Genomic DNA, 24,678 nt, shown 5'->3' on the forward strand with positions numbered 1-24,678 from the left:
CATGGGGAAGCAGGGCTGGATCCCCAGCTCCATCCCCTCATGGAGTTCTTGTGCCAGAGAAGTTTACCTCCTGCCTCGGCTCCCTGCTGGCCTCCAGGAGGCAGATCTGGCTGCTTGGCCCCTGTCAGGGCTTTGCAGCAGCTGGATGTGGGAGCCTGGCAGGACTCAAAGCAGGGAAAGGCACTGGTGGGGGCTTGGCAGCCCCTGACATAGGATCATAAAGGTGGGAAGAGACCTCCAAGATCCTCAGGTCCAACCATCCACTCAAGACCACCATGCCACTGAAGAACACAACCAAGGAGCGAGCAGGGTGGATTTTACAAGCAGCTGATGCAGTTTCTGCTGAAAAGCAGCTGCAGGGTGCTGAGCCTGCTCCACACCCAGCCTGCAGCACCCTGCAAACTTCCAGCAGAGACTTTTCCCACTCCCTGTCCTCCTGCTAAGGCTCTTCTCTGCCTGACCTCAGTGCAAACCTTCCCTCTGCTGCAAAGCAAACCCTGAGGAGCTGGGCAGAAGTGCCACTGTGTTCTTCTTTCTTTCTTTCCCCCTCTGAAATCCTTTCCCTCCTCTTTTATTTTCTTCTCTCTTGCTTCCTCCTGAGTCACCAGCACTGGCCAGGAGCCCTTGACCTGCTGGAGCCTGTGTCCCTCTGCTGCTCTTCCTCCTGGCCACATTTCTCCCTGAGTCAAGTGGGGCACCAGGAAAAAACAATCCCCAGCTCCCCCCTCCCCCTGCAAACTGACCCCCCCCCCAAATGCACATGCAAACAGCTCTTGCTGGGACTCCTGCTTTCTAATTGTGCAGATATTACAGCTAATTACAGTCCTATTAATATTTCACTTTGAATTAAAGATTGATTCTCCCCACCCTTCCAGCCAAGAGGGAATTCAATCCACACCCAAGGCAACTGCAACAGCTGACAAGGAAAGCCAGAGATGAAAAGGACCATGTGTGATTCCTGAGCCCCTGCCTCTGACGTGAGTGACCCAAGGAGAGGGAGGAGGAGGTGGTGGCTTGGCCATAAATTATTCAAAGCCCTTTTGCAGATCCGAGCCGGAAAGTCCAGTCCATGAGCTGCGGTTTGATGTTTCCCTCTGGTGCAAAACAATAAAGGCTGCAAGCAGCACATCTCCAGCGTGGAGCTGGTGGCTTTGGCAGTGGACATGGTGACCTTCCTCGCTGGACCGGGGCCAGAGCAGTGGGATGCTGGATCTGGACATGAAGCAGCCGGAGCTGTGCCTGGCTGGGAGACGGTGGGGGGCTGAGTGGGCTTGGGACATGCCAGAGCCTCCTGTCTGGGGGTCTGCAAGCACTGGAGGTTCAGGGAGAGGCCCTGGTGGCCTTGGAGATGCTGGAGCAGCCTGGATGGACCTGAACATGGAGCTGGGAACTGGCTTCAGGTGTACTGGGATGGGAGAGGCAGCGACTTGCTCAGTTCCTCTTGCTTGGAGCCTGCTGAAGCTGTATTGATCCTGTGGAGGATGCTGCTGCTTCCATTTGCTGATGGTATCGAACTCTCCTGGAGTGTTTGGTCATCTCCTGACCCACGTGCTGAGGAGCAGTGCTGGCCCCAGCAGCAGTGACCTTCGTGGGATGTGCTGAGCTGCTCTGGGGATACCCACGTGCATCGTGGGGCATCTCCTGTCCATCCCTCTGACCTCCTACCTGTCCTGCTCAGCGGCCACGCTGGGGCCCTTCCCATCGCCCTGGGGGCATCAGCCCGAGGGTTTCTGACACTCAGCTGTGCTGTCAGCAGCACCCATCCCTGTGTCCCCACCCCACAGTGCAGAGCTCCAGCTTTGGTCCCTGGCATCGGTGGGGGTTGCCCACGGTGTGTGCATCATGGCAGGGGGGTGCTGGATGGGGCTGTGTCCCCCCACCTTGGGGGCTGCCTTCCCCTGCAGCAGAGCAGAGTAACAAGGAGAGCAGTTCTGGCTCTGGCTGCACAGGGAATCGCTGCAGCAGCCTGGCCCCTCGGCAGGAGACATCGCTCTGGGCACGGCCCCGTGGGCATCCCAAGCCTCGGGAATGTTGCCACTCTCCTCTGAATGGCAGAGGGCTGCTGGGCAGCTTCACAGCCAGGGCAGCTCCTGGAGCACGGAGCTCCTTCCAAGGCCTGGCCAGGGCGCTGTGCTGGCAGCTGAACCATCCTGAGTGCCTCTGGAAACCCAGCTCAGCCTAAACAGGATCTGGGAGACAGGGCTGGGATCACCAGCGCCAAGCCCCTGGCAGCAGCACCATCCTGCCTGGCACTTCGGTGACTCCACACCGCTGTGGGGATTTCACTGCTCCAAGCAAGCAAGAGAAATCAACCCTGAGAGGAGATCCCTTGGGGCAGGTGAGGCTGGGAACCTGTGTTGGAAGGGTTGGGTTCTGCTTTTTGGTGCTTGGAGGGGTAGGTGGAGGTGCAGACAGCCCTCCCCACAGCCCGATCCCTGCTCTGTGTGTGCAGGGCCTGGGGTCCTGGCACGGGCTGGGTGTTCCGGGGGCAGGTGACTCGGTGCTGGCCGATTCCCTCTCGTGATGGATCGAAGCAGTCAAAGTGTCAATGGCTGCTCCTGGGGGCTGTGTTTTCTCTGCATTAGTGAATCGGCACATCAGAGCTGCCGGGGCCCTGGGGGGAGGTTTGGCGGCTGAGGAGATGATGCACAAGCCCTGTGCTGTGGGCACCTGCGTGGAGCAGGCTGTTGGCATCGTTCGATGGGATGCTGAAGAGACAGGCAACGGTTTGGGGCAACGTGGCTCTTGTCACAGTCCTGGAGAGGGGAAATTTGAGGATGGCTCTTAAAGGGAACTGGGGTCTCAACAGCCTGGTGTGGGAGACCCTTCTTGTATCCCTGCTGTGCTCCACGCTCCTTGCAGGGCTTGGCAAGGGCTTCTGCACTGGCACGCGTGGGAGCCGTGGTGAACCTCTGCTCCTGCAAATGGTGAACCCGGGGGGTGTGAGCTGTGGGAAGCTCTTTAGCACCAGGGGGCTGGAGGCCCGGGCTGGTGTCAGTCCTGCTGCTATGCTTATGGCCGCGGCGGCGGCAGGGACAGAAGGACAAGTAGGAGCAAAACACATCTCCATGCTAAGGACCAGGAGGGCAGAGGTGCTGGGAGTGGGAGGGCATGAGAGGGACCATGTCCATCCCTCCACCCACCCAGTGGGGCTTTTGCAGCCCTTCATGTCCGGTGCTGCTCGGCCTAGGGGCCTTGGGGGTGTCTTATGGGGCCACAGACGTATCCCCCCGCCGAGAGCCGGGCGTAGCCGGGGTGGGGAGGATGCAGGGGGTCCCCCACCGCGGTGCTCTGGTGCTTTAAAAGGCTGGAAAAGCCGGCGGCGGGCTTCCCAGAGCCTCTTCATGCAAAACTTCCCCAGTCCCGGCCCTCCTCCTCCTCCTCTTCCTCCTCCTTCTCCTCCTCCTCCTCCTCCTCCTCGTCGCCGTTGCGGAGCGCGGCAGATCCCGCCCGGCTGCGGCTCGCTCGGCTCCCCGGGCCGGGGCCGGGGCTGGGGGGGCCGGTGGGCAGCCCCCACCAGATGCCGCAGGGCCCCCCCGGGGTGCCCGAGCCCCAGCGGGACCGGAGTCGGATCGTGGCACCGGGCAGCGGCTGGAGACGGGGGTCGCCGCCGCCAACTTCGCGCTGCCCGCGGGTAAGTGCGGAGCGGCGCGGAAAGGGTGCGGAGCATCCCCGGGACCCCCTGCAACGAAAATCCTCCCCCGAAGGACTGGGGAGCCCCTTCCTCTGCAGCCCCACTGCTCCCCTCCCTCCAGCTCCAGCATATTTTTCGCCTTTCCTTCTTATCTGGTTGGGTTTGGGGGGACTGCGACAGCGGAGGCTGCAGCACGGACCCCTCCCCGAACCCCAGCCTGTGTCTTCCCCTACCCGCGGCAGCTCCCCCCCCGCCTTTTCCCACTCATTGCATTATTCACAGTTGTGGATCTGCGGAACGCTGCCCCTCAGCATCCCGCCGTGGGGAGGGGACACGGAGAGGGGGCACGACACGACACCTCCTGCTCCAGTACCCAAGCTTGCCACCTTTGTCCCCAGAGGTGCCCATCAGCTCCGCGTGAAGGGGAGCTTGTCTACCTGGGAGGGGCTGGGAATGGATTTGGGGCAGAAGGCAGCGGGCAGGGGCTGAAGGGGTGCCCTGGGCTCGCCAAGCTGCAGGGGCAGTGCCCGCAGAGCCCGCCGCAGGGCAGGGGCACAGGGAGCTGGAAATGGGCTGCCTCTTGTAGCTCGGAGGGGTTTTGCGGGGTAGGAGCCTTGCCCGGAGCTGTGGGGGTGTCCCCGGTTTGGGGCAGGCGGATCCCGGGTTTGTTGTCCTCTCGGGAGTGTTCCGGTGCCTCCCGGGAGAGCAGATCTGGGAGGCTCCAGGAGCTGCTGGGGAAGTTGGCAGCCGTGGGAAAAAATCGGAGAAGTCTCCCACCACCTGCCTGGGTGCAGCCCCACTTCCATCCATCCATCCTCCTCCTCCTTCTCCTTCCGATCCTCCTCCTCCTGCTCCTGCTGTGATGAGTTGCCCGTGCTCTGCCAGCCAGGTTATTTGCCCGTGGGCTGTTCCGGGTTCGGTGGGGGGATGCCCATTGCCTTCAGCGGCGGCTGCGACCGAGAAGCTGTGGAGTGAGTCATTGGCATCGCTTGCTGCTGGGTGACCTGTGGCTTGGGGCTTGATGGGGAGAAGGATGGCATGAAGCAGGGCTGAGGGGGGTGGAGGAGCTCGCCAGCACCGGCCGCTCGCCCGGGAGGGAAGGAGCTGAGCAGATCTGTTGAATGCAGCGAGGAGCTGGGGGAGATGCCAAGAGAAGTGCCAGGAGAACGAGCTCCTCTCCTTCCTTCCTTTTGCTCGTTGTAAGCTGGGCTGTATGCAAGGGGGGGTGTGCTGGGCATGGCCGCAGCTGTGGGGAGAGCTGGGGAGAGACCTCCACCCCATGACCTGCAGCTCCGTGCTGAGCGCCAGGGTCCGGTGGGATGTGCAGAGGTCCTGGCCGAGCTGCAGGGATGCAGTGCTAGGGCTGTGGTGAGGGTGCTGGGTCCCCGTGTGCAGCAGTGGGCTCTGGCTGCCCCGGGCTGGGGGGCACGGGCAAGGCCGTTTTGGGGGAGGGTGGCAGGCAGCGGGCTGGTGGAACTGAGCTGCCCCCCCGGGGTGTGCAGGCAGCTAAGGGGGGAGAGGGGGGCTTCAGGGGGATTTTACAGCAGGAGCTGAAGCTTGGGTGCAGCCATGGCCCAGCCCCGCATCCCGGGGGACTGGCATCGCCTGGCAGAGGAGCCTGCTGGCTCCCCAAAAAAGAGCATCACGTGTTTCAACTTTGGCACCAGGCAGGAGGAGGATGGATCTGTCAGCTCAGCCACCCCCTTCCAGCTCTTCCCAGAAAGGCTTGAAGATGTGGCAGGTCCTAATTATAACACACACGAACCTGCTCCTGCTGCCCTCCCCGGCTCTGTGCCCGCTGCGGGCACCATCTCCTCCTCTTGGGCCAGTGGAGAGGTTTCCTTTGGGGCTGGGGGTGGGCGCGTGTGTATCTAGTTGCCTGAGCCTCTGTGCTGTGGATGGCCCTGCACAAAGCCTGGTTCAGTATGGGGGTCTCAGACTTTACTGTGGCTTTCCCATGCTGGGCATGGGCAGGGGCTCACACTGCTGGATCCCAGTGCCGGGCCGGAGGTGTGATGGCAGCCGAAGCACCGGGCAGTGCCGCGGGCATCGCTGGGCACCGGCGCTCAGGCTGCACTCCTGCTCCGAGCCAGCGCCGTCCCAGTTTGCAGAAGGTGATCAAAAATTCATGGTGGGATTTCGCCGCACACGGCAGGAGCAGGGCTGAGCGCCGGCTCCTTCCCTGCCTCCGGCCGCTGCCGGCTGGAGCTCTGAGCCTGTCTGCCGCCTCCCGCAAGGTGAGCTGCTGCCAGCCAGCTCCGCTCGCTCCGCGCCTGCAGCCTGCTCCCTTCCCCTCCCCGCACCTTCCGATCCTTCAAAGTGAGGGATTAGCCCTGGCCTGCCTGGCAGCGGGGAGGGGGGGAGAAGGAGGGAGCTTGCCTGCGGTTCAGGATGTGCGCATCTAGCTGTAGCATGATAAACATTCCCTGGGTCCGCGCCGTGCCCAGGGGCAGCATTTTGCTTTGGGTTCGGCATCCTTCGGGGGATGCTCTGAGGCAGCGGGCAGGGTGGTGACACTCGGCTGTGCCCCCACGGGGCTCTGAGCTGGGTGGTTGCAGAGAGGTCGAGCTGGCACCTCGGGGATGGGCTTAGGCTTATGCAAATGTTGTGATCAATAGGAGGATTGCTGGCGGGAGCTGCACCTCAGAGTGGGTTTTGATGGTAAAATCCGGGGTCTGCTCGCCGCTGCCCGCTGAGCCAGGGCTCTGCTTTTCCTCCGAGCGAGCGCGGGGGTACTTGACCTGAATACTTAAGGTTTTGCCTGTGGAGAGAGAACTTAACCTGGCATCCGCTCCCTCCACGGCTGAATTCTGCTGCACTTCACGGGGCTTCTGCAATTTAAAAAGCCAGGAGCAAAGCGAAGCTCCCCGGTAACCGCGGGCGAGCGGGGAGGGGAGCGCAGGCGCTAATTGGGACACTGTGCTGCCAGCCGGCCGGCTCCGCACGCCAGGGGAAGAGCAGGTGGGGAAAGAAACGGCCTTGATTTGCACGGAGATGCAGGTGAGCTGGGGGCAGGAGCTGGCAGAGCCCTCCCAGGACTGCGGCCGAGCTGGGAAGGTCTTACAGAACACAGAATTGCTTTGGTTGGAAAAACCCTCTGAGATCATGGAGTCCAACCATCAGCCCAGCACCACCACGGCCACCAAACCATGTGCCCGAGTGCCATGATTCTTGAACACCCCCAGGGATGGGAACTCCACCAGCTCAGCCTTCGCCTGGTTTAAATAAGCCCTGATGCTACTGGGTAGGCTCAGTGCAAAACCAGTGAGTGCCCTGGCTCTGAGCTGGGAGCCAACAGGTCCTGCACAGCTGAAGGAATCTCCTTCTGGTGCAGCAGAGCTCTGTGGTCCATGGGAGTGGGATCTGCTGGGAAAGGGGTGGGATGCTCAGGCTGCCCTGTCTGGGAGCCAGAGAACTCACCTCTGGTGCCACCGTGGTGACCAGTGCTTAGCCAGCGCCTGGGTGGTGGCACACGGGACAGGAACTGGCCTGCCAGCAGTGGCAGGGGCTCCACGGAGCCAGTGGCAACCAAATGATTTGGTTTTGACTGGGGGTCCTCAGGGAGTGGAAGGAGGGAGGGGAATGAGCCATTTCCTGCCTTATTTATTTATTTCCCCTAGCTGCAGACCCAAGGGGCAGGTCTGTGGGGAGTCCAGCAAAGAGCATCCTTGTGCTGTGCAGCTGTGATGGGCCAGGTGTCCTCTAGCCCCAGGCCTTGGGGTGGCTTCATGCAGTTTAGGGACCCCTCTGGACTGTCTGTTCCTGGGCCTTTGGCAGCGCTAGGCTGGGGAAGGGAAATTCTGCAGCCATAGCCCAGGTGATGAGTGCAGGGGGGTCCAGCTGTGTCTCCTGGAGAGGTATCAGCCCGTGGGGCAACCACAACTGCTTTCCTTGGCTCCCAAGCCTGGGGGTGCAGACCCCCGTGGTGGGACAGACACTGTGCAGTGGCAGTTGGTGGTGATGCAGCTGGGGATGTGTCCCAGTGCCCACAGCACCTCTGGGCTCTGTGGAACGTGGTGAGCCTGGCTTGTGTCTCAGTGCAGTCCCAGCTGGTGCAGTGCCTGCAGGGGTGCATGGAAGGGGCTGTGGGGAGGTGCTGCAGAGGTGAAGCTTGAGGTGGCTGTTCCCTTCTCCAGACATGGTCTCTGCTGGGCACTGCAGCTTGGATGGGGATTTGCAGTCAGCGCTGGGTTTCTGCTGCCCTGGGTGGTGAGGATGGGGACGGTGGAGCTGGCCGATGACTCAGTGGCACGGCCACCACTAGAGGGGGGCAGGATGCCACCGTGCAGCACCAGCGCAGTGTCCCGGGGTGCTGGGGACCATCAGGGCAGGAGCACAGCCCCGGAGCTGAGTGCTGGCCATGACCCCTCAGGCTCTGCCTGTCCCTGGGCAGCAGCAGCCCCACCAGGAGCTTCTGCAGCTCCTTGACCCTCCTTAGAGCAGTCTGGCTCTGGCTGGGCACCTGTGCCCAGGGTCTGGAGATCCACTTGCTTTGCTAGTCCTTGCATTGCCTTCCAGATGTTGGATCCAGCTGCTGCACGGTCAGGATGATGGTGGTGGAAAGGGTTGTTCCTCACCGGAGCCCTGCCTGTGGGGAGTGGGAGGAAGCAGCCTAGCTCCTTCCATGGGTGCCGTGATAAATGCCACGCTGGGCACGATCCCACCTTTCATCACCACCCTCGGGGGTAGGTGCCTGCTCCTGACTTGTTGCTCTTCCCCAGGGTGGTGCTGCCCGCCCAGAGCTGTGCAGGTGGGGCAGGAAGGTGACTCGATGCCTGCAGTATGAGGGTAAAGCTGTTCCCAGCTCCACAAGCACCTGCTGCGGGCAGGCAGCTCCCTCCAGATGTGCAGCTCCCTCCAGATGTGCAGCGCCAGGCTCATGGTGCAGAGGCTGCTCTTCCCGGGGGGCACTCTGGCCCTTTGCAGCACAGGGAAATTCAGGCTGCATGTCCCCAGTGATTCAGAGAGGGATTCAAACCAGCTCCCCGCTCCCCTCCCCGCTGCTTGCGCGTTCCTCTCGCCTGCCGTGGTATTTTTACCTTCAGCTGGTTCGGATTGAGTGATCAAAGCAGGCACAAAGGGGAGAGAACAGAGGGAAAGGCTTCAATGAGGAAAGGGAGAGGCTGCGGGCTCTAGGGGCACCGCCAGCTCCGCGGGAGCTGCGGTGGGAGCAGGGCTCCGTGTGACCCTTCGTGCCTTCTCCTCTGGGAGGGGTGAGAAGTGACCTGGTTTCGGCGGGCGTGGGGCTGCGTGGGGGTGCTGCGGCGTTTGAGCGCCTCTGGGGCTCCCCCTCGCCTGCCTCCCGGCCCTGGGCAGAGCCCGACCTGCTTCTAGGCTGTAGCAGGAGCTGCTTTCCCCTGCTCTGCTCCCGCGGCTGCTGGGAGGGTTCTGGCGAGGGAGACAGAACCGTGCAGAGGGTTCGGTCCCTGTCCTTGATCCCGTCCGAGCAGGGCTGTGCCCCGGGGCCTGTCCCGGCAGCGGGTCAGGATGAGGCGGGTGGGTGTCTTGCCGCAGCACTCACAACCTCCTGCCTTTGGAAGCAGACTACTGGGTAATTCTGGTTGCTTAAAAGCTTTGGCTGTCAGAAAGGCTTTGGAGATGGCCCTTCAAGTGGCTCCGACGGGTAGGGACGTGCATAATTTATGGAGCTGAGTTGAGGCAAGGGCCATCCCGGCTGGCGCGGCTGCGGAGCTGGGAATCTCCTCCGCGGTGTAAAGCGGCTCAGCATGGCTGGCTCCAGCAGGAAGCAGCCCTCGGGGCAGGCGCAGGATCTGGCCCAGCAGGTGCAGACTTGGATGCTGGGTTCTGGGCTGGAGATGAAATTAATTTAAGCTGTTTCTCTGGTCTCGCTGTTGCAGCTTGTCCTGCTTGGGGAATGCATTTGCCTGCTCTGCTCTCCTCTGCTTTTTGGTGCCTTGCATTAATCATGTGCTGCCCTCGCAGCATCCATCAGCAGCTGCTGGCAATGGGCTGCAGGGGAGAACCTTCTCCCAGAGGGGAAACCGAGGCAGGGAGCTGAGCTGCAGGGCAGCTCCGAGGTGTGGGAGGGGGGCAAAGGGCTGTCCTGCAGTGACCTCACAGCCAAAGCTGTGGCAGCACCCACTGCTAACCCTCATGCTAACACTCCACACAGGCTGTGCTTGGTGCTGGGGCTGCTGACAGGCAGGTGTTGGGATGCAGTGTGTCTGTGGGCACCCTGTGGGCATCACCCAGACCTCACTCCCAGCACCAGTTTTGCTCCCAGCTTCCCTCCTTCCTCCCTCATGGGGATATGGCTGAGGGTCTGATGGCTTTTGCAGCCTGATGCTCCTGGCACACAGCTGACCATCCATCCTTGCTACTTTTAATTTGAGAGGACCCCCGGGTTGCTGACAGCCAGAAAGCCAACCCCCCCTTTACCCCCCGTGACTCAGACAAGCCCTTGGAGCTGTCGATATTTGCTGCTGGGAGCTGTCAATGGCAGATGCTTGAGAGAAAGCAGCTGCTGGGTCAGAAATCAGTGGCCCAGAGGAAGAGTGGCAGAGCAGCAGTGCTCAGGGTGGTGATTCAGATCCGCAGCGCTGGGCTCGGGCAGTGCCTGGCAGTGTCAGCTCCTGCATGAGACACGGATCAGCTCCCAGCCCACTCAGTATGCAGCACTCAGGACATGGAGACTGGTGACAGGTGACTGAAAAGGCCCTTGGGAACAGCCCCAAACTCCTTCAGCACCTCCTTGCTTTGAGCTTGGTGCAGCAGGAGATGGGGCACAGCTTGGGGCTCTGATCCCTGATGAGGGCAGACCTGGGAGGAGGCTTGGGGAGACCTTCAGCCCAGGGTGCCAGGGCCTCCCTCCAGCCCTGAACCAGCCACTGGCCTGGTTCTGCTCTTTGGGGCAGAGTGACCCTGGGGGTCCTACACTGGTCCCCTCTGCCTGGATGTGGCATGGCTGAGCCAGAGCTGCTGGTGTCAGTTCAATACCAGCTGAAACCCAGCTCTATTTTGTGCAGCAAGCCCCAGTGCCAGTTCCCACCAGGCTCCCTGATCAGAGCTAGGGGTAGCTGATGTCCTCTTCATGCTTCTTAACCTTCTCTCTCTCTCTCTCCTTCCCTCCTGTCCCTGCTGCTCTCAAGGGCTCCAGAGGAAGGCTCTGACGCTTTGCTTGGGCTTCTGTCTCCACCGCTACCTCTTCTCCCTGGCATAGCCATGCAGCCCACGGTGCCCTGCTGCAGCCTGGCCGCACACAGCTCCCCAGGGGCTGGCATGGGCGGCGGGAGCCGCTGAGAGCGCCACGCGCAGGAGCTGCCCGGAGCCATGCCCCCCAGCCTCGCTCCCTGACCAGCGCCGCCCGGAGTCGGCTGCCAGCTCTGCCCCAGCGTCGGCGATGAGCGGGGGGCGCTTCCGCATGGAGCGGCTCTCCCTCTGCCTCCTCCTGAGCGCCTGGAGCTGGGGGTGGGCGCCCGGGGGCGCCGCCAAGCCCAAGGGCCAGGGCTACCCACACATGAACTCCATCCGCATCGACGGCGACATCACCCTCGGGGGGCTCTTCCCCGTGCACGCCCGGGGGACGGAGGGCAAGGCCTGCGGGGAGCTGAAGAAGGAGAAGGGCATCCACCGGCTGGAGGCCATGCTCTTCGCCCTGGACCGCATCAACAACGACCCCGAGCTGCTGCCCAACATCACGCTGGGCGCCCGCATCCTGGACACGTGCTCGCGGGACACGCACGCGCTGGAGCAGTCGCTGACCTTCGTGCAGGCCCTGATCGAGAAGGACAGCACCGAGGTGCGCTGCGCCGGCGGCGGACCCCCCATCATCACCCGGCCCGAGCGCGTGGTCGGCGTCATCGGCGCCTCCGCCAGCTCCGTCTCCATCATGGTGGCCAACATCCTCAGGCTCTTCAAGGTAGGGCTGGGGCAGGGTAAAAATAACCCCCGGGGGCAGCCCCCGCGGGGGGTTGTGCCTGTTCCTCCCTGCGTGCCTCTTCCTCCACTCCGGGGGCAGGCAGGAGCCGGTGTCTTTAAAACCCTTCTCTTGCCTCCCCCGGGTCCCTGGAGATCCTTTCCTCCTTCCCCCTCCGCTGCTGACACGTTTAGCAGGAGGATTTTTATCTCTTCTCTTCTCCCCCCGCTCCATGGGGAGGGGGGGATGTTGATGCTCCTGGTGTCAGCAGCACTGTGGGAGGGAGGTCGCCGTGCAGGAGGCGGGCTGAGGATGGCTGTGGGATGGAGGGCACCATGCGGGGCTCAGCCCACCACCCGTGCCCAGTGGGCACATCTCGGGGCACCAGTTGTGAGGGATGGTTGGACAGGGGGGTGTGGGTTATAACCCCCAAATTTAGGGCCACGCTGTAACCAAATGGCCGAGGAGCCGAGGAGTTCCTCATCACTTCCCCCCTCCTGTGCCTTTGTCGATCCGCAGCGATGTCCCGGGGCTGGAACGGGCTTGAGCAGGAGCAAACAGCAGGGAGGAACCAAAGACTCTCTGCAGTGAGGTCCCAGCGCTGCCTCCCGTTCCAGCACCCCAAGCCCCCTCAGTTCTGCAGGGCTGATGCTGTTTTCCTCCTTCTCACTCCCGCCCCACTCCTCTTCCTCTGCCTGCCCAACGCGCTGGCAGCGCCGGGTGCCCTCCCGGGGGGGCTGGAAGCTGTTAGTGAAGAGAGAGCCCTGCTGGCTGCTGGAGTTTGATTTTCCTGGGTCCCTTTTGTGAGGAAGGTGTTAATGTTGCAGGCGCCGGGTGAGCAGGCTACTCAATAATTAAAATAATAGAAATTAGAAGGAGCGGGAGGAACTTTAACAGCTATTTGCAGAGACAAAAAAGATTGAATGCTCGCCTGGGCGAGGAGGAGGGAGGCAGGCAGCGGGGAGGGAGCGTGACAGTCGGAGGAGTGGGGGGGACCTGCAGCCTTTCTAGGATGGGATTTTTTTGTTTCTCTTCCTTCTCCTCCGGTTTTGATCCTTGGGCAAAGCAGCCGTGACCTGTGCAGGGAGGCTGTCACCAACCCAGGCGCAGCCATGCTCCAGCTTGGCATCGGGGCACTGGTGGCTTGCTGAGGGCATGTCTGAAGCCCACAGTCGACCTTGGCTCATGGGCTGAGAATGGGGACCTTGAAATCCCTGCGAGAGGATGATGCAGGTCAAGCTCAGCCCTTCAGAGAGTGGCAGATCCCCGTGGGGGGGTGAGGAGGGTCCGCATGCAGGTGGATGCAGACTGGCTGCGCTCTCCAGCTCGGGGACATCGTTCCCATGGAATGTGAGGGTCTCCTCCCACCTTGCCGTGCGCAGAGAGAGGGGCTTGGGGCTGCTTCCCGCTCTGTGCCAGGACCTGCGAGCTGCTGCCGCTCTTTGTTATTCAGATGGGTTTGTGGCAGGGACTTGCTTCAAATGGAAATCAGCGCTTCCCTTCCGCGCCGCCGCTGACCTTTCGGCGCGGACGACTCCGCTCCGAGGTTCAGCAAAGCGTTTGCCTTCCCGGGCACCGCTCCGCAGCTGGTTGCCTTTGCCCATTCCCTTGGGAATGACATTTGCTCAAGCTCTGGCTCCTGCCCGGGCATCGTGACACGAGGTGAGAGCTGCCCTCGGCTGTTCCCCCGGCGAGAGGATGCCACTGTGAAGCGCCGGGAGCTGGAACAGGGACCCAACACAGGATGCGGGAAGCATCCTGGACGGTGCTCAGTGCCCCTTCCCCTGCTCCCCTCCTGCGCTCTCCATCCCCAGCCCTTCCCCTCCCCGCCAGGGAGGTGTCCTTCATTAGCTGCCACCACCTGATTAAAGCTGTACATCAGTGCAGCAACTTGCAGATGCAGCATCCTCTGTCCAAGCTGTTTCCTCACTCCTCGTAGCTCAGCCTGCAGAAACCCTTCCTGCAGCTCCCTGGCCTCGGCTCCCTGCATAGCATCTCTCTGGCGTCACTGCAAGAGCTTTCTGGCACGCTCCAGCTCCTTCCCACCCGTTTCCTCTGTTTCCTCTGGCTTTCCAGCCCCAGCTCTGCCCACTTTCTCCTGAACCCCCACAGCAGTGATGGTGTAAAGGGAACCAGATCCATCCCCTGCAAATGTGATCTCTGAAATGCTGCATCTAGAAAGAGCTCAGCCCTGGTGGGAGGATGGACTCGGCACATGTTGGGCACTTTGAGCTGCTTGTTTTCATCCTGGCAGCAAGGGCAGCAGCTGTCCTGGGCTCAGGGCTGTGGCACAGCAGCTGTCCTGGGCTCAGGGCTGTGGCACAGCAGCTGTCCTGGGCTCAGGGCTGTGGCACAGCAGGAATGATTCACCTAAAAGATGCCGGCGTGGGGCTGGGGGTGCTCAGCACCTGCAGACACAGTGAGGTTTTGCTGTCTGGGGCTGGGTCGCTGCAGGCAGGAGGGTGCAGAGCTGGATCAGGCCCATGGTGCAGAGGCCTGGGCATGCCCCAAGGCTTTGAGGGCAGTGTGGTGGGAAGGGGGTGTGTGGGGGGCTGCGTTCAGCACCACATTTCCCCACCTAGTGAGGAGATAACCTTCACGACGGTGGGAAGGTGGAAAGCGGCCGGGGGAGCTCTGATTAATCACCTGCTGCTGCCACTTCCCTGCCTCCTCCTTCAGAGGCTTTATTGAAACAAATTGCAGCTGCCTGGTGTCCCCTCCAGGGCTGCCCCAGCGGCAGAGCTGCCTGACTTACAGGCTGGGTTTCACAGATCGTGGCAGAGGGGTGGGCAGGTCAAGGACTCCTCTGCTCCCTGGCTGTCATGTGTCGCCTTGGAGCAGCTGAACAGCTCCAGGGCTCTCAGCCTTTGCTCCTCACAGAGCTGCTCCAGGTCCCCTCTGGACTTTCTCTGGCAGTTCCCTGTCTCTCCTGAACCAGGGAGATCAGAACTGGACCCAGAACTCCAGATGTGGCCTTGCTAGGGCAGAGTAGAGGGGAAGAAGAACCTCCCTTGACCTGCTGGCCACACTCTTCTTCGTGTACTCCAGGAGACCACTGTGGCCTTCTTGGCCACCAGGACACTTGGCCGGCTCATGGGGAACTTGTTGTCCACCAGCACTCCCAGATCCTTCTCTGTGGAGCTGCTTTCCAGCAGCTTTTGTTCTGCTGGGGGAAACTGAGGCACAGAGACCTGTTCAGCAGCACTGGGGCTGTGAGGTGCTGGATATTTCTGGCTCAATGAGGAGAAGCCAAGGGCTTCATCCTGCCTTGGTGCTGGGCCCGACCCTGCATCCCTGGGGAATGGGCAGTGGGATGGGGGCTGCAGCTTCTTGTTCTGGCCATCCCCACTCAGCCCCTGCAGGGCTTTATGCTCTCCCTAATTAAAAGCTGCCCTCCAAATGGCTGCATGCTGGAAATGCTAATTAAATCACTTCCATCTGTGGGTGATCCTGGGCTTGCTCAAGATATGCATGAAATTAATAATTATGGTGAGGGAATTAGCTGCTCCCAACCCTGCTTCTGGTGTGGGGATGCTCCTGAGCAGTGTGTGTGGCTCTGACTGGGCAGTGCCTGCCTGGTTTTCAGCTCCTTCCCTCCTGGCTGTTTGTCATCAGGGTGATGTTCAGATGAATGCTTTAAGCCACAGGACCACAGAGCAGTGTGGTTGGAAGGGACCTCCGGAGGTCATCCAGTCCAACCCCCTGCTAAAGCAGGGGGACCTAGGGCAGGCTGCCCAGGGTGCTGTCCAGAATGGTTTTGAATGGCTCCAGAGATGGAGACTCCACCACCTCTGTGGTGCTCCAGTGCTCCACCACCCCTGAGTTAAAGAGCTCCTCCTTCCCACCTCCCCCCTGCTCTTGTACCCTGAGGGAATTTCTCCAGGCTGGGCTGCTCCTGGACAATGCTGACTCTGTTTGTTTGGCTCAGAAAGAGGGGTGAAGGAGGTTTTTACCACCTGTCCTGGGGTTACTCCCTGCTCTTAATGGCACACAGGAGCCTTGGGTGCAGGAGAGCTGGTCCCACTGATATCCCCCACCACCACTGTGGTATTTATGCCAAATGGAGAAGAGCCAGGCAAGGTATCACCAGTGCCCAAATATGCAGCTGTGATACATTTCCAGCTCCCTCTGCCCACCACATTCTTCTTCTTTCTAAGAACCTTGAATTCCCTGCCTGCATTTTGCTTTGATGGACCTGAAAGGACTTCTGTCTTTTATCTGAGACAGGAAGCAGTGCCAGGATTTGGGCTATTGTAGACCAGGGGATCAAAAAGGCAGAGAGGGAAAAAGGCAGCAGAAGTCTCTGAAATGGTCACCTGGGAACTGGTATTTTGTTTTCACTTCCACTCAAAGCAGAGGAGTGGGACAGAAAAGCTCCTTCCATTTGTTTATTACAATGCAGCTTCCAGTTTGCAGCCTGCAGATCAACAGGTATTTCCCAGCAGAGCCTTGGGCAGGATGGGCACTCTGGGGCTTCAAGCCAGATATGTTCTGGCCACTTGAGCTTGGTCTGAGCTTGGGTGGGATGTGTGGTGGCACAGGGAATAGCTGGGAGGTCTCTGTCAGCAGTGCCCTGCAGAGGCAGGGATCTGTTTAAAGTAAACTCCTGCCAGGGAGAAAAGTCTCTGGGAAGGGATCCTCTGGAAAGGTTCCTTGGGCCCTCACTCCAGGGACACTGAGGTGCTGGAGTGTGGCCAAAGAGGAGCAATGAAGCTGTTGGAAGGTTTGGAGCACAGGTGTGAGGGGTGGCTGAGAGAACTCGGGGGGTTCAGCCTGGAGAAGCGGAGGCTGAGGGGAGCCCTCATTGCTCTCTGCAGCTCCCTTCAAGGAGTCTGGAGCCAGGTGACAGGAACAAGTGACAGGATGAGAGGAAACAGCCTCAGGTTGCACCAGAGCAGGTTCAGGTTGGACATGAGGAACATTTTTTAACCCCTTGAGGGTTGCCAAGGCCCAGCCCAGGCTGCCCAGGCCAGTGGTGGAGTCTCCATCCCTGAAGAGGTTCCAAAGCCCTGGAGATGTGGTGCTGAGGGCCATGGTTCAGCGGTGCCCTGGCAGTCCATGACCCTAAAGGTCTCTTCTGACAGAATCAGTTCTATGATCCCACGAAGGGCAGGGTTGCATCCTTGTCCCCAGCCCCTCCTTTGGTGGGCACTGCTCCTTCCCTGCCTGCTTGCCCTCATCACCTGGGCACAGTGCACGCAGGGCCTCCCGCCCGAGCCCCCATGCCCATCCTTTGGCCAGGCAAAGCAGGGAGGACAGAAGGAGAGCAGGCGTGGAGCAGCCCCCCCTGCTCCTCCCCAGGATGAGTGATTGCCAGGCGAGCACCTCGCCTGCTGAGCAGAATTTTAATCGAGTCTTGGTGTAGCAGCTCCTGGTCACAGCTACCCAAGGAGCAGATCACAGCCCCTTGGAAAGGAGCACAAAGCAGATTGTCACAGAGAGTAATCCTATTTGTGCCTTGATAAAGATTCCTTCCCTTCCCTCTCCCACTCTTCTTCCATCTCTCCCTTTTTTCATCTCCTGTTTTCAGGTAGGCAGAAGGGTGGCTGCTCCTCTCCAGGAGCCTTTTAGCATTCAGGTGGAGTCGTGGGTTTATAACACCAGTATCACATTTAATGGAGAGAGAGAGGGAGCTGGGAGTGGGAAAGGGGAAAATAACAGAGAAACAAAGGAAAAACTGTGAGATGCAGCCTGGGAGGGGGAGCAGAGGAGGAGGGGGTGAGTGGGAAGGGATGGGAGACCTGGGAGGGTCTGTGGGACAGTGAAAGTTCCCATCCTGCAGATGCTGAGCTCCAAGCAAGACCACAGAATGCTAGAAGAGAATCAGAGAATTGTTGTGGATGGATCAGACCTGCAAGGTCACCCAGCCCAGTCACTGACCCAGCACCACCATGGCCACCAAACCGTGTCCCCAGGTGCCATGGCCACAGGTTTTGTGATCACCTTCAGGGATGGTGACTCCAGCACCTCCCTGGGCAGCCTGGGCCAGTCCCTGACCACTCTTGCAGGAAAGGATTTTTTTCCAACAGCCAACCTCAGCCTCCCCTGGCACAACTTCAGGCCCAGAGAGGTTGTGGATTTCTCTTCTCTGGAGAGCTTCCAACCCCCTCTGGCTATTGTGTTCCTGGGCAAGCTGCTGTGGGTGTCCTGCTTTGGCAGGGGGTTGGACTGGATGAGCTCCAGAGGTCCCTTCCAACCCTCCCCATGATGGGCTTCTGGGATTCTTCCTCTGTTTGCTCTGTCCTGGCATCTGAAGGAAGGTGAGAGGGCAGCTGGTGGTCAGACCCTTCTCTGGGCTCTGCTGGCTCCAGGCAGTGCTGGCACCACAGTGAGGCTGTCCCATAGCCGGGCTATGGTGCCAGGCTGCACCCAGCACCAGTCCTGCTCGGTGGGGGCTGAGGGGTGATGGATGAGGCTGGTGGGAATTCAGCTGCAGGCTGGTGGGGAGAACCTGGGCTTGATAATTTAATATTCCTTTTCCATCTTTAAGATAAATTAACATCTGTGGTGAGTTTGGAGGTGTAAAGTGCTGTGTGAGTGTTGAGCTTCGCACCGTCCTCGGCTGCTAAATCCTCCCCAGGGAGTGCAGCAGCTCGGATTTAATGCAGAGAGCTTATTTAGGGCTTGGGTGGACAGCACCTGCTGGGATGGGCTCAGATCTGTCCTCCCTGGGGCAGAAAGCCAAGGGGAGCCCTCGGTGGTGCTGTCCAGGGTAGGAGAAAGGTTTTCTGTTTGCCTCTCCCATTCTGGCTGCATCCCAAGCTTGGGTCCTGTGGCGCATCCTGTGACCTGCCCTGATTTTCACCTCCCTCTCCTCCTGACCAGGACTTTGGGAGCAGGGGCAGGGTGAGGGCAGCACAGTGGTGTGGAGCTCCCTGCTTTCCCCTGATGCTTTGTGTTTCTCCAGATCCCCCAGATCAGCTATGCCTCCACTGCGCCGGACCTGAGCGACAACAGCCGCTACGACTTCTTCTCCCGCGTGGTCCCCTCGGACACCTACCAGGCCCAGGCCATGGTGGACATTGTCAAAGCCCTCAAGTGGAATTATGTCTCCACCTTGGCCTCTGAGGGCAGCTATGGGGAAAGTGGTGTGGAGGCCTTCATCCAGAAGTCCAGGGAGGATGGTGAGTAGGTTTCTCAAGGGCTTTGGGACAGCTGGGGCTGGAGGAGAGAAGGTGAAGGATGGGAATGGAGAGCTGGATGCATTTCCTTGGGCTTCCTGGCCTGAGCTGGGATGTGGCTGCAGTGCATGAGCAGGGGGGGTGGCAGGATCTGGGGGACAGTCCCATGGTGATGTAAACCTTGGAGCTGCTCTGCTGACTGTGAGGACAGGGTCATGGCCAGGAAGGATCCAAGCTCTGCAGCAAGGATCAGGAGCAGTGATCCCGAGCTGCCTCTGCTCCACAGGGCAGGCTGATTATTGCTGCTGGCTCCATTTGGGAAGCACCTCCAGATCCCATTCTGTACTTTCCAGGAGGCTCCAGATCCTCTGGGCTGGTCTAACCCCTCCCTGCCGAGCTGAGCCACGGGGCTGGGCTCGTTCCAGAGGAAAAGACTTTTACAAATACTGCCAGGATTTAACAGAAAATAACCCTGGCAGCAGCGTGCTCCTCGCCCAGCTCTGGCGGAATTATCCCTGGAGGCAGGTGCTGTAACTTGTCTGCAGGCTTTGGACAGGCAGAAAGTCCCTGCTCAGCAGAACTCTTTGGGAGGATTTGTCTGGAGGCAGGAAGCGTTCTGCTGACAGGAGCAGCGCTGTGCTCGGGGCGGATTAGCAGCCGCCGCGGCAGCCGGGGGGCCCGCGGGGACCCGCGGGGACCCGCGGGGGGTCGAGCATCAATCCCGGGAGTGGCTGTGGGGTGGAGAGGCCCCCCGGGGGCTGCTGGTGTGGGTGTTGACATTATCATGAGCTGGTGGCGTTAGCAAAGAGCAAACCGCGTCCTGGGCTGCAGCCAGGAGGTCCCTGCCTGGGGCAGGGGCTTGGAGCTGGTTGATCTTTGAGGTCCTTTCCAGCCCAAACTGTCTACAATTCTATGAGCTCAAAGCCGCCTCAAGACCCCATGGAGGCACTGGCACAGCACTGGGGTCCCTCCTGCCTCTGGCATTGCTTCATGCCCAGAGTGAGGCAGGGCCTGAGGGGTGAGGCAGTCGCAAGCCCGCAGTGCTCAGGCTGCTGCCTGTTCCTGGCTTGGCAGTGCCTGAGTGGCACAGCGAGTCCTGGCAGAGGCAGGGGGCAGCAGCCTGTCTGGAGCTGGTCACGCTGTGTGATGGCCTCATAACAGGATAAAGGGAATAAAACCTTCTGGGTGCTGAGCTCCTAATCAAAGGCCTATAAATAGGAGCAGCAGTGATTCCGCCTGGCGCGCCCTGGCAGCGGGCACCGGCTGCGCTTTTAATATGCACAGAAACCCATCTGGGATTCAACCTGCAGGCTGCTCTTCAGGATCTGAGCTTGAAAAGCAGAAATGTTTTCATGGGGCTGTGGTTTTGCCAGCAGCAGCATGTGGGGATGCTGCGGAGCGGGCGGGCGCAGTGCCGGGCACAGGGTGTGCTGCCTGTGTGCCCGGTGCTGGGTGGGCGCTGAGCTGGGCTGGTGTCTGTCTGCACATGGCTGGCTGTGATGGTGAGCTGCTGCAGATGGGAAAGTGCTTGTGAGGTTGTGAGGTGCCCAGCAGGTCTAGAGGAGCTGGTGAGGCTGTCCCGTAGGGTGGGCCAGCAGAGTGTCCTTGTAGCCCAGAGGCCAATGGTGTCCTGGGGTGCATCAAGAAGAGTGTGGCCAGCAGGTCAAGGGAGGTTCTCCTCCCCCTCTACTCTGCCCTAGCCAGGCCACATCTGGAGTTCTGGGACAGGGAACTGCTGGAGAGAGTCCAGGGAAGGCTCTGAGGATGCCGAGGGACCTGGAGCAGCTCTGTGAATCTGAGAGCCCTGGGGCTGAGAGCCTGAAGAAGAGCAGCCCCAGAGGGGAGCTGAGCAATGCTCGGCAAGAGATAAAGGGTGAGGGGCAAGAGGCTGGGGCCAGGCTCTCGTCAGTGCTGCCCAGCGATCCTAAGATGTACAGAACGAGCACCATCAAGCACCATGAGGAGCAATTGTCGCGACTGGAGGTCCCACCGCAGCAGGAGCACTTCTCCGAGATACCTGCGGGTCCCGCGGGCTGCTCCGAGCAGATGGTTAACGACTGACAGAGTAATTGCAGAGTAAACGAGCGCCACGGAGCCGCCCTGCAGGCGCAGGAATCCGGGGCTGAGGCAGTCCTGTAATTTGTGTATCCACATCACCCAGCCATTATCTGCATTAGTGATAATTTACTGATCAAAAAGCAGCGTTGGGCTCTAATTGCGCTGGAGCGGCGGCGGCGGCGCGGCCCCGGCGGTGTCGGTGGCGATGCTGCTTCCCTGCGCAGGCTGCAGCGAGGTCTTGGTGTGCCAGAGCCCTTCTGTGCCAGCCCCAGCCTGGCACCTGGGGCAGCAGCGCTTCCTTGGGTGTCTAGGTGAGCCCTGAGCGGCTTCCAAAACCATCTTGACAGTGAGGGCTGGAAGGGACCTCTGGAGCTCACCCAGTCCAAGCCCCTGCTCCAGCAGGGCACCCACAGCAGCTTGCCCAGGAGCACAATGGCCAGGGGGGGCTGGAAGCTCTCCAGAGGAGACTCCACAACCTCTCTGGGCAGCCTGCTCCAGGGCTCACACCAAAGAAGTTTCTCCTCCTGTTCAGATGGAACCTCCTGGGTTCCAGTTTGTGCCCATTGCTTCTTGTCCTGGCACTGGGCACCACTGAGGAGAGTCTGGGCCCATCCTCGTGCCTCCACTGGGAGCAGGTGAAGGATCCATCCCCTCTTCCATAGCCTGCCTGCATCTGCCTCTGAACTGCACCTCTCCAGCAGTGTAAAGGCTCCATTGCTGCTGCAAGGTGCCTCCAGCCTCTCCAAGTGGTGTAAAAGAGCTGCTGGCTGGCTGAGGATCCAGCCTCTGCTGAGGGCTCTCCAGCACTGTCAGTCAGTGGAGCTTACCCCCGGGGGTGGTATTTGCACTGCAGGGAGGATCCAAGCCCTGTCCTGCTGGCTCTGCCTGGGGGGTTCTCAGCCAGGATCAGGGGAGCATCTCCTTGCTCTTCTCCCCAGCAGCTTCATTTTTCATGCTGAGCCTGAGCCTTCAGAGTCAGGTTTTATTTCCATCAGGCAATAATGCTCATTGCTGTGCTTAGCAGTTAGCATTCAAGCTGTTTGCTTTCTGATGCATTATCAGCTTGACCTTCACTTTCAATTTTTAGCAAAGCCTGGCATGAAAGCCTTGGCTGGCACAGTGGAGAGGCTCTGCTCAGGGCACAGGCTGACCCCCTCGCCCTGGGGACAGCTTTCCCTTGCAGCTGGGGCTGGCCCTGGGCTACTGAGACAAAGGGACCTGGCTGGGTCATCATATCTTCTACACTGCAATTACCCTGGCAGTGATGCTGTTGGCCCCTGGCAGTGATGCTGTTGGCTGCACTGGTGGCTGCATGGTCCTTGTGGACTCATGTGATGGCTTTTTGGGTGCTGCCACTACAGAGATGAGTCTGCCAGGGGTGAGCTCTCTTTGGCTGTTTTGATGTGGCTTAAGTGCTTCCCCAAAGCATCCTGCAAAGATCGTTGGGGTCAGCTGCATTTCCATTTGGCACCACGGTGCAAGGCAGTGTGGCACAGAATCCCAGCATGGGGAGGGTTGGAAGGGACCTCTGGAGACCATCCAGTCCAGCTCCCATGCCAGAGCCAGGGGGGTCTGGTGCCAGGGTCACCTAGAGCAGCTTGTACAGGATGGTGTCCGGGAGGATGGTCTCCACAGGTGGAGATTTCACCACCTCCCAGGGCATGCTGTGCTCCATGGTCAAAGTGTGCCAGCTTCAGGATGGCTCAGGAGCTTTGCCTGCGCGAGGGCACAGAGCCATGTCCCTAATGACTTCTCCTTTAATGAGTTGGTTCCTGGAGGCTTTGAAGTGACATGAATAATGAATCCCGGGGCAGGGGAGACGCCTGCTGCTTGCCAATTAAGACTCCGGGCTCAGGAATCTCATTTAAACGGCTGGGGTCAGGAAGGAGAGGCCAGGAGCATGCAGGGCAGCTGTGCAGCTGCTGCTTGCAGAAGGCCCCCAGTGCTGGGCTGTGCAGAGCCTGCATCTCCTCGGGGTGCCCAGAGCTGCCTGGGGAGCACATGATGATGTGGGGCGGGGGACACGCATGTGGCTGTTGCCGGCAGGGTTCCCAGCCTGCGCTCACCCAGCACTTGGCAGCCAGCTCCGCGGGGAGCCCCAGCAGAGTGTTCCTTGATTGATGGTGCAGTTAGCGACAGCAAGAGCTGATTATCCACCTGCAATCAAGAGGCCACTTCAGCACCGCTCTTCCCGGAGCGGCTGCGCTCCCACCGAGCCCATAATGGGGGAGATTAAACCCTGACCTGTGTTTGACAACACGAGTTAACCCCCCCGTAATGAGGAGAGCCCCAGAGGGCCTTGGCGAGTGCCGGTGGAGCTGCAGGGATGCTGCGATCCCGCCAGGCAGGGGGAGATGCTGGTGGGATGGACACGACCAGGAGCGTGAGGCTTGCTGATGAGGTGCCAAGGTTGTGGAGGGCAGTGGGGCTGCCCCAGCTCTGCCCACTCCCTGACCCCACCACCTCCTTTTTGCTTCATCATCAAAGAGTGCTTTGGGTCCTCCTCCCCTCCTGCACCTCCCACTGGCCCGGCCACGTTGCCCCCATGTGCTCTGCACTCTCCAGCCACTATGTTAATCAGATCCTCGTTAAGGCCTAATTGCCCACATCCCTTTTTTGTTACATTCCTCGTTAGTTTGATTCAGGGAGCTGCTGAGCAGCAGTAATGTGGCCGTTTCAGAGCTGTCATTGATTTAGTTTCTTTTCTTATTTATTTATGAGCCCATGGCCTCTGGCTCCCTGGCTCCCATGAGCACAAGTTCACCCAAGGACAATTTGCTGCCCTTGCAAGTGCCACAGGATCCACAGGTGGTGCTCAAAGCTTCTGCCAGGGGAATCAAACAATGTCCAGGGGGATTTGGAAGCTCTCCAGAGCAGGAGACTCCACAACCTCTCTGGGCAGCCTGCTGCAGGCCTCCAGCACCCTCACAGCAAAGTTGTTTCTCCTCCTGTTCAGATGGAACCTCCTGGCTTCCAGTTTGTGGCCAGCGCCCCTTGCTCTCAGCCTTTGCTCCTCCCAGAGCTGCTCCAGGCCCCTCAGCGTCTTTCCAGCCTCCCCTGGACTCTCTCCAGCAGTTTCCTGTCTCTCTTGAACTGGGAAGCCCAGAGCTGGACTCATACTCCAGATGTGATCTCACTAGAGCAGAGCAGAGGGTGGGCAGGAGAGCCTCCCTCCACCTGCTGCCCACGCTTCAGGCACCCCAGGAAACCATTGGCCTCTGGGCTACAAGTCAGGCTCCCGTGTTTGCAAACTGCTGCTTTGCTTGGGCTTTCTCCTCTGACTGCCATGGAAACTAAGTAAGCTGCAGCAGCTCCTTAGCCAGAGCTGTGTCTCTGGTGGCACAGTCGGTGCCACCCTGGCCTGGCTGGGGGCTCGGTGGTCACCAGGGCTGAGTGCCCCCCGGGCAGGGACATGCCCGTCCTGCTGGCACTGCCTGCTGCTGCCTGTCTTGCCTGGCTGATCTGTCTGTCCTGGAGTCTGTTTATCCAACTTCCTCCTCTCCATCCATCTGGCTCCCCAGATGGGATGCAAACAGCAACTTGGCCTCGTTTCTGATTACAGGAGGAAGAGAAGCTGAAAACCTCTCTCTATGGCTGGGCTGTGTGGGGCCAGGGTGGGTGATGATCCCCCAGGCTGTGGGTATCAGCTGGGGGGATGCAGTTACCCTGTCCCTACCACCTCCCTTGCTCTGCACCCATCAGCTCCCTCCCCCCACTCAGTCCTTTGGCTGCAAGGGGCCAAGTTACCTCAATTTTAGAATCACAGGGTGGGGGTTGGAAGGTCCAACACCCCTGCCAGAGCAGGACCACCTAGGGCAGGTATTTTTCCTCCAGCTCTGGGGGAGAGAGAGGACTCCCTTGTCCTGGAGAGCTCTGCCTTGGTGCCTGTCCCCATCCCATCCTCCTCCTGCTCTCCTCCAGGGCACTAAATGGGGAAATCTCTCCCTGCCACCCTGTGCTAATTACTTTGACCTTTGCTTAAGTGGGGA

General features: G+C 60.2%; 1 protein-coding gene across 2 annotated transcripts in view; it reads left to right on the forward strand.

The window, feature by feature from the left end:
• Positions 1-3,430: 3,430 nt before the first annotated feature.
• Positions 3,431-24,678, forward strand: part of GRM4 (glutamate metabotropic receptor 4) — a 41,112-nt gene continuing 19,864 nt past the window's right edge. Inside the window, exons 1-3 of one of the 2 annotated variants that reach the window (XM_054176259.1) lie at positions 3,431-3,634; positions 10,744-11,513; positions 18,418-18,634. In XM_054176259.1, coding sequence (XP_054032234.1) covers positions 10,995-11,513; positions 18,418-18,634 — 736 coding nt within the window. In that variant the 5' untranslated portion in view covers positions 3,431-3,634; positions 10,744-10,994. Of the gene's footprint in view, positions 3,635-4,493; positions 4,606-10,743; positions 11,514-18,417; positions 18,635-24,678 lie in introns of those variants that run through there. The other variant, XM_054176260.1, reaches the window with a different exon arrangement.

This window comes from Dryobates pubescens, chromosome 35, assembly GCF_014839835.1.
Source record: "Dryobates pubescens isolate bDryPub1 chromosome 35, bDryPub1.pri, whole genome shotgun sequence".
NCBI lineage: Eukaryota > Metazoa > Chordata > Aves > Piciformes > Picidae > Dryobates > Dryobates pubescens.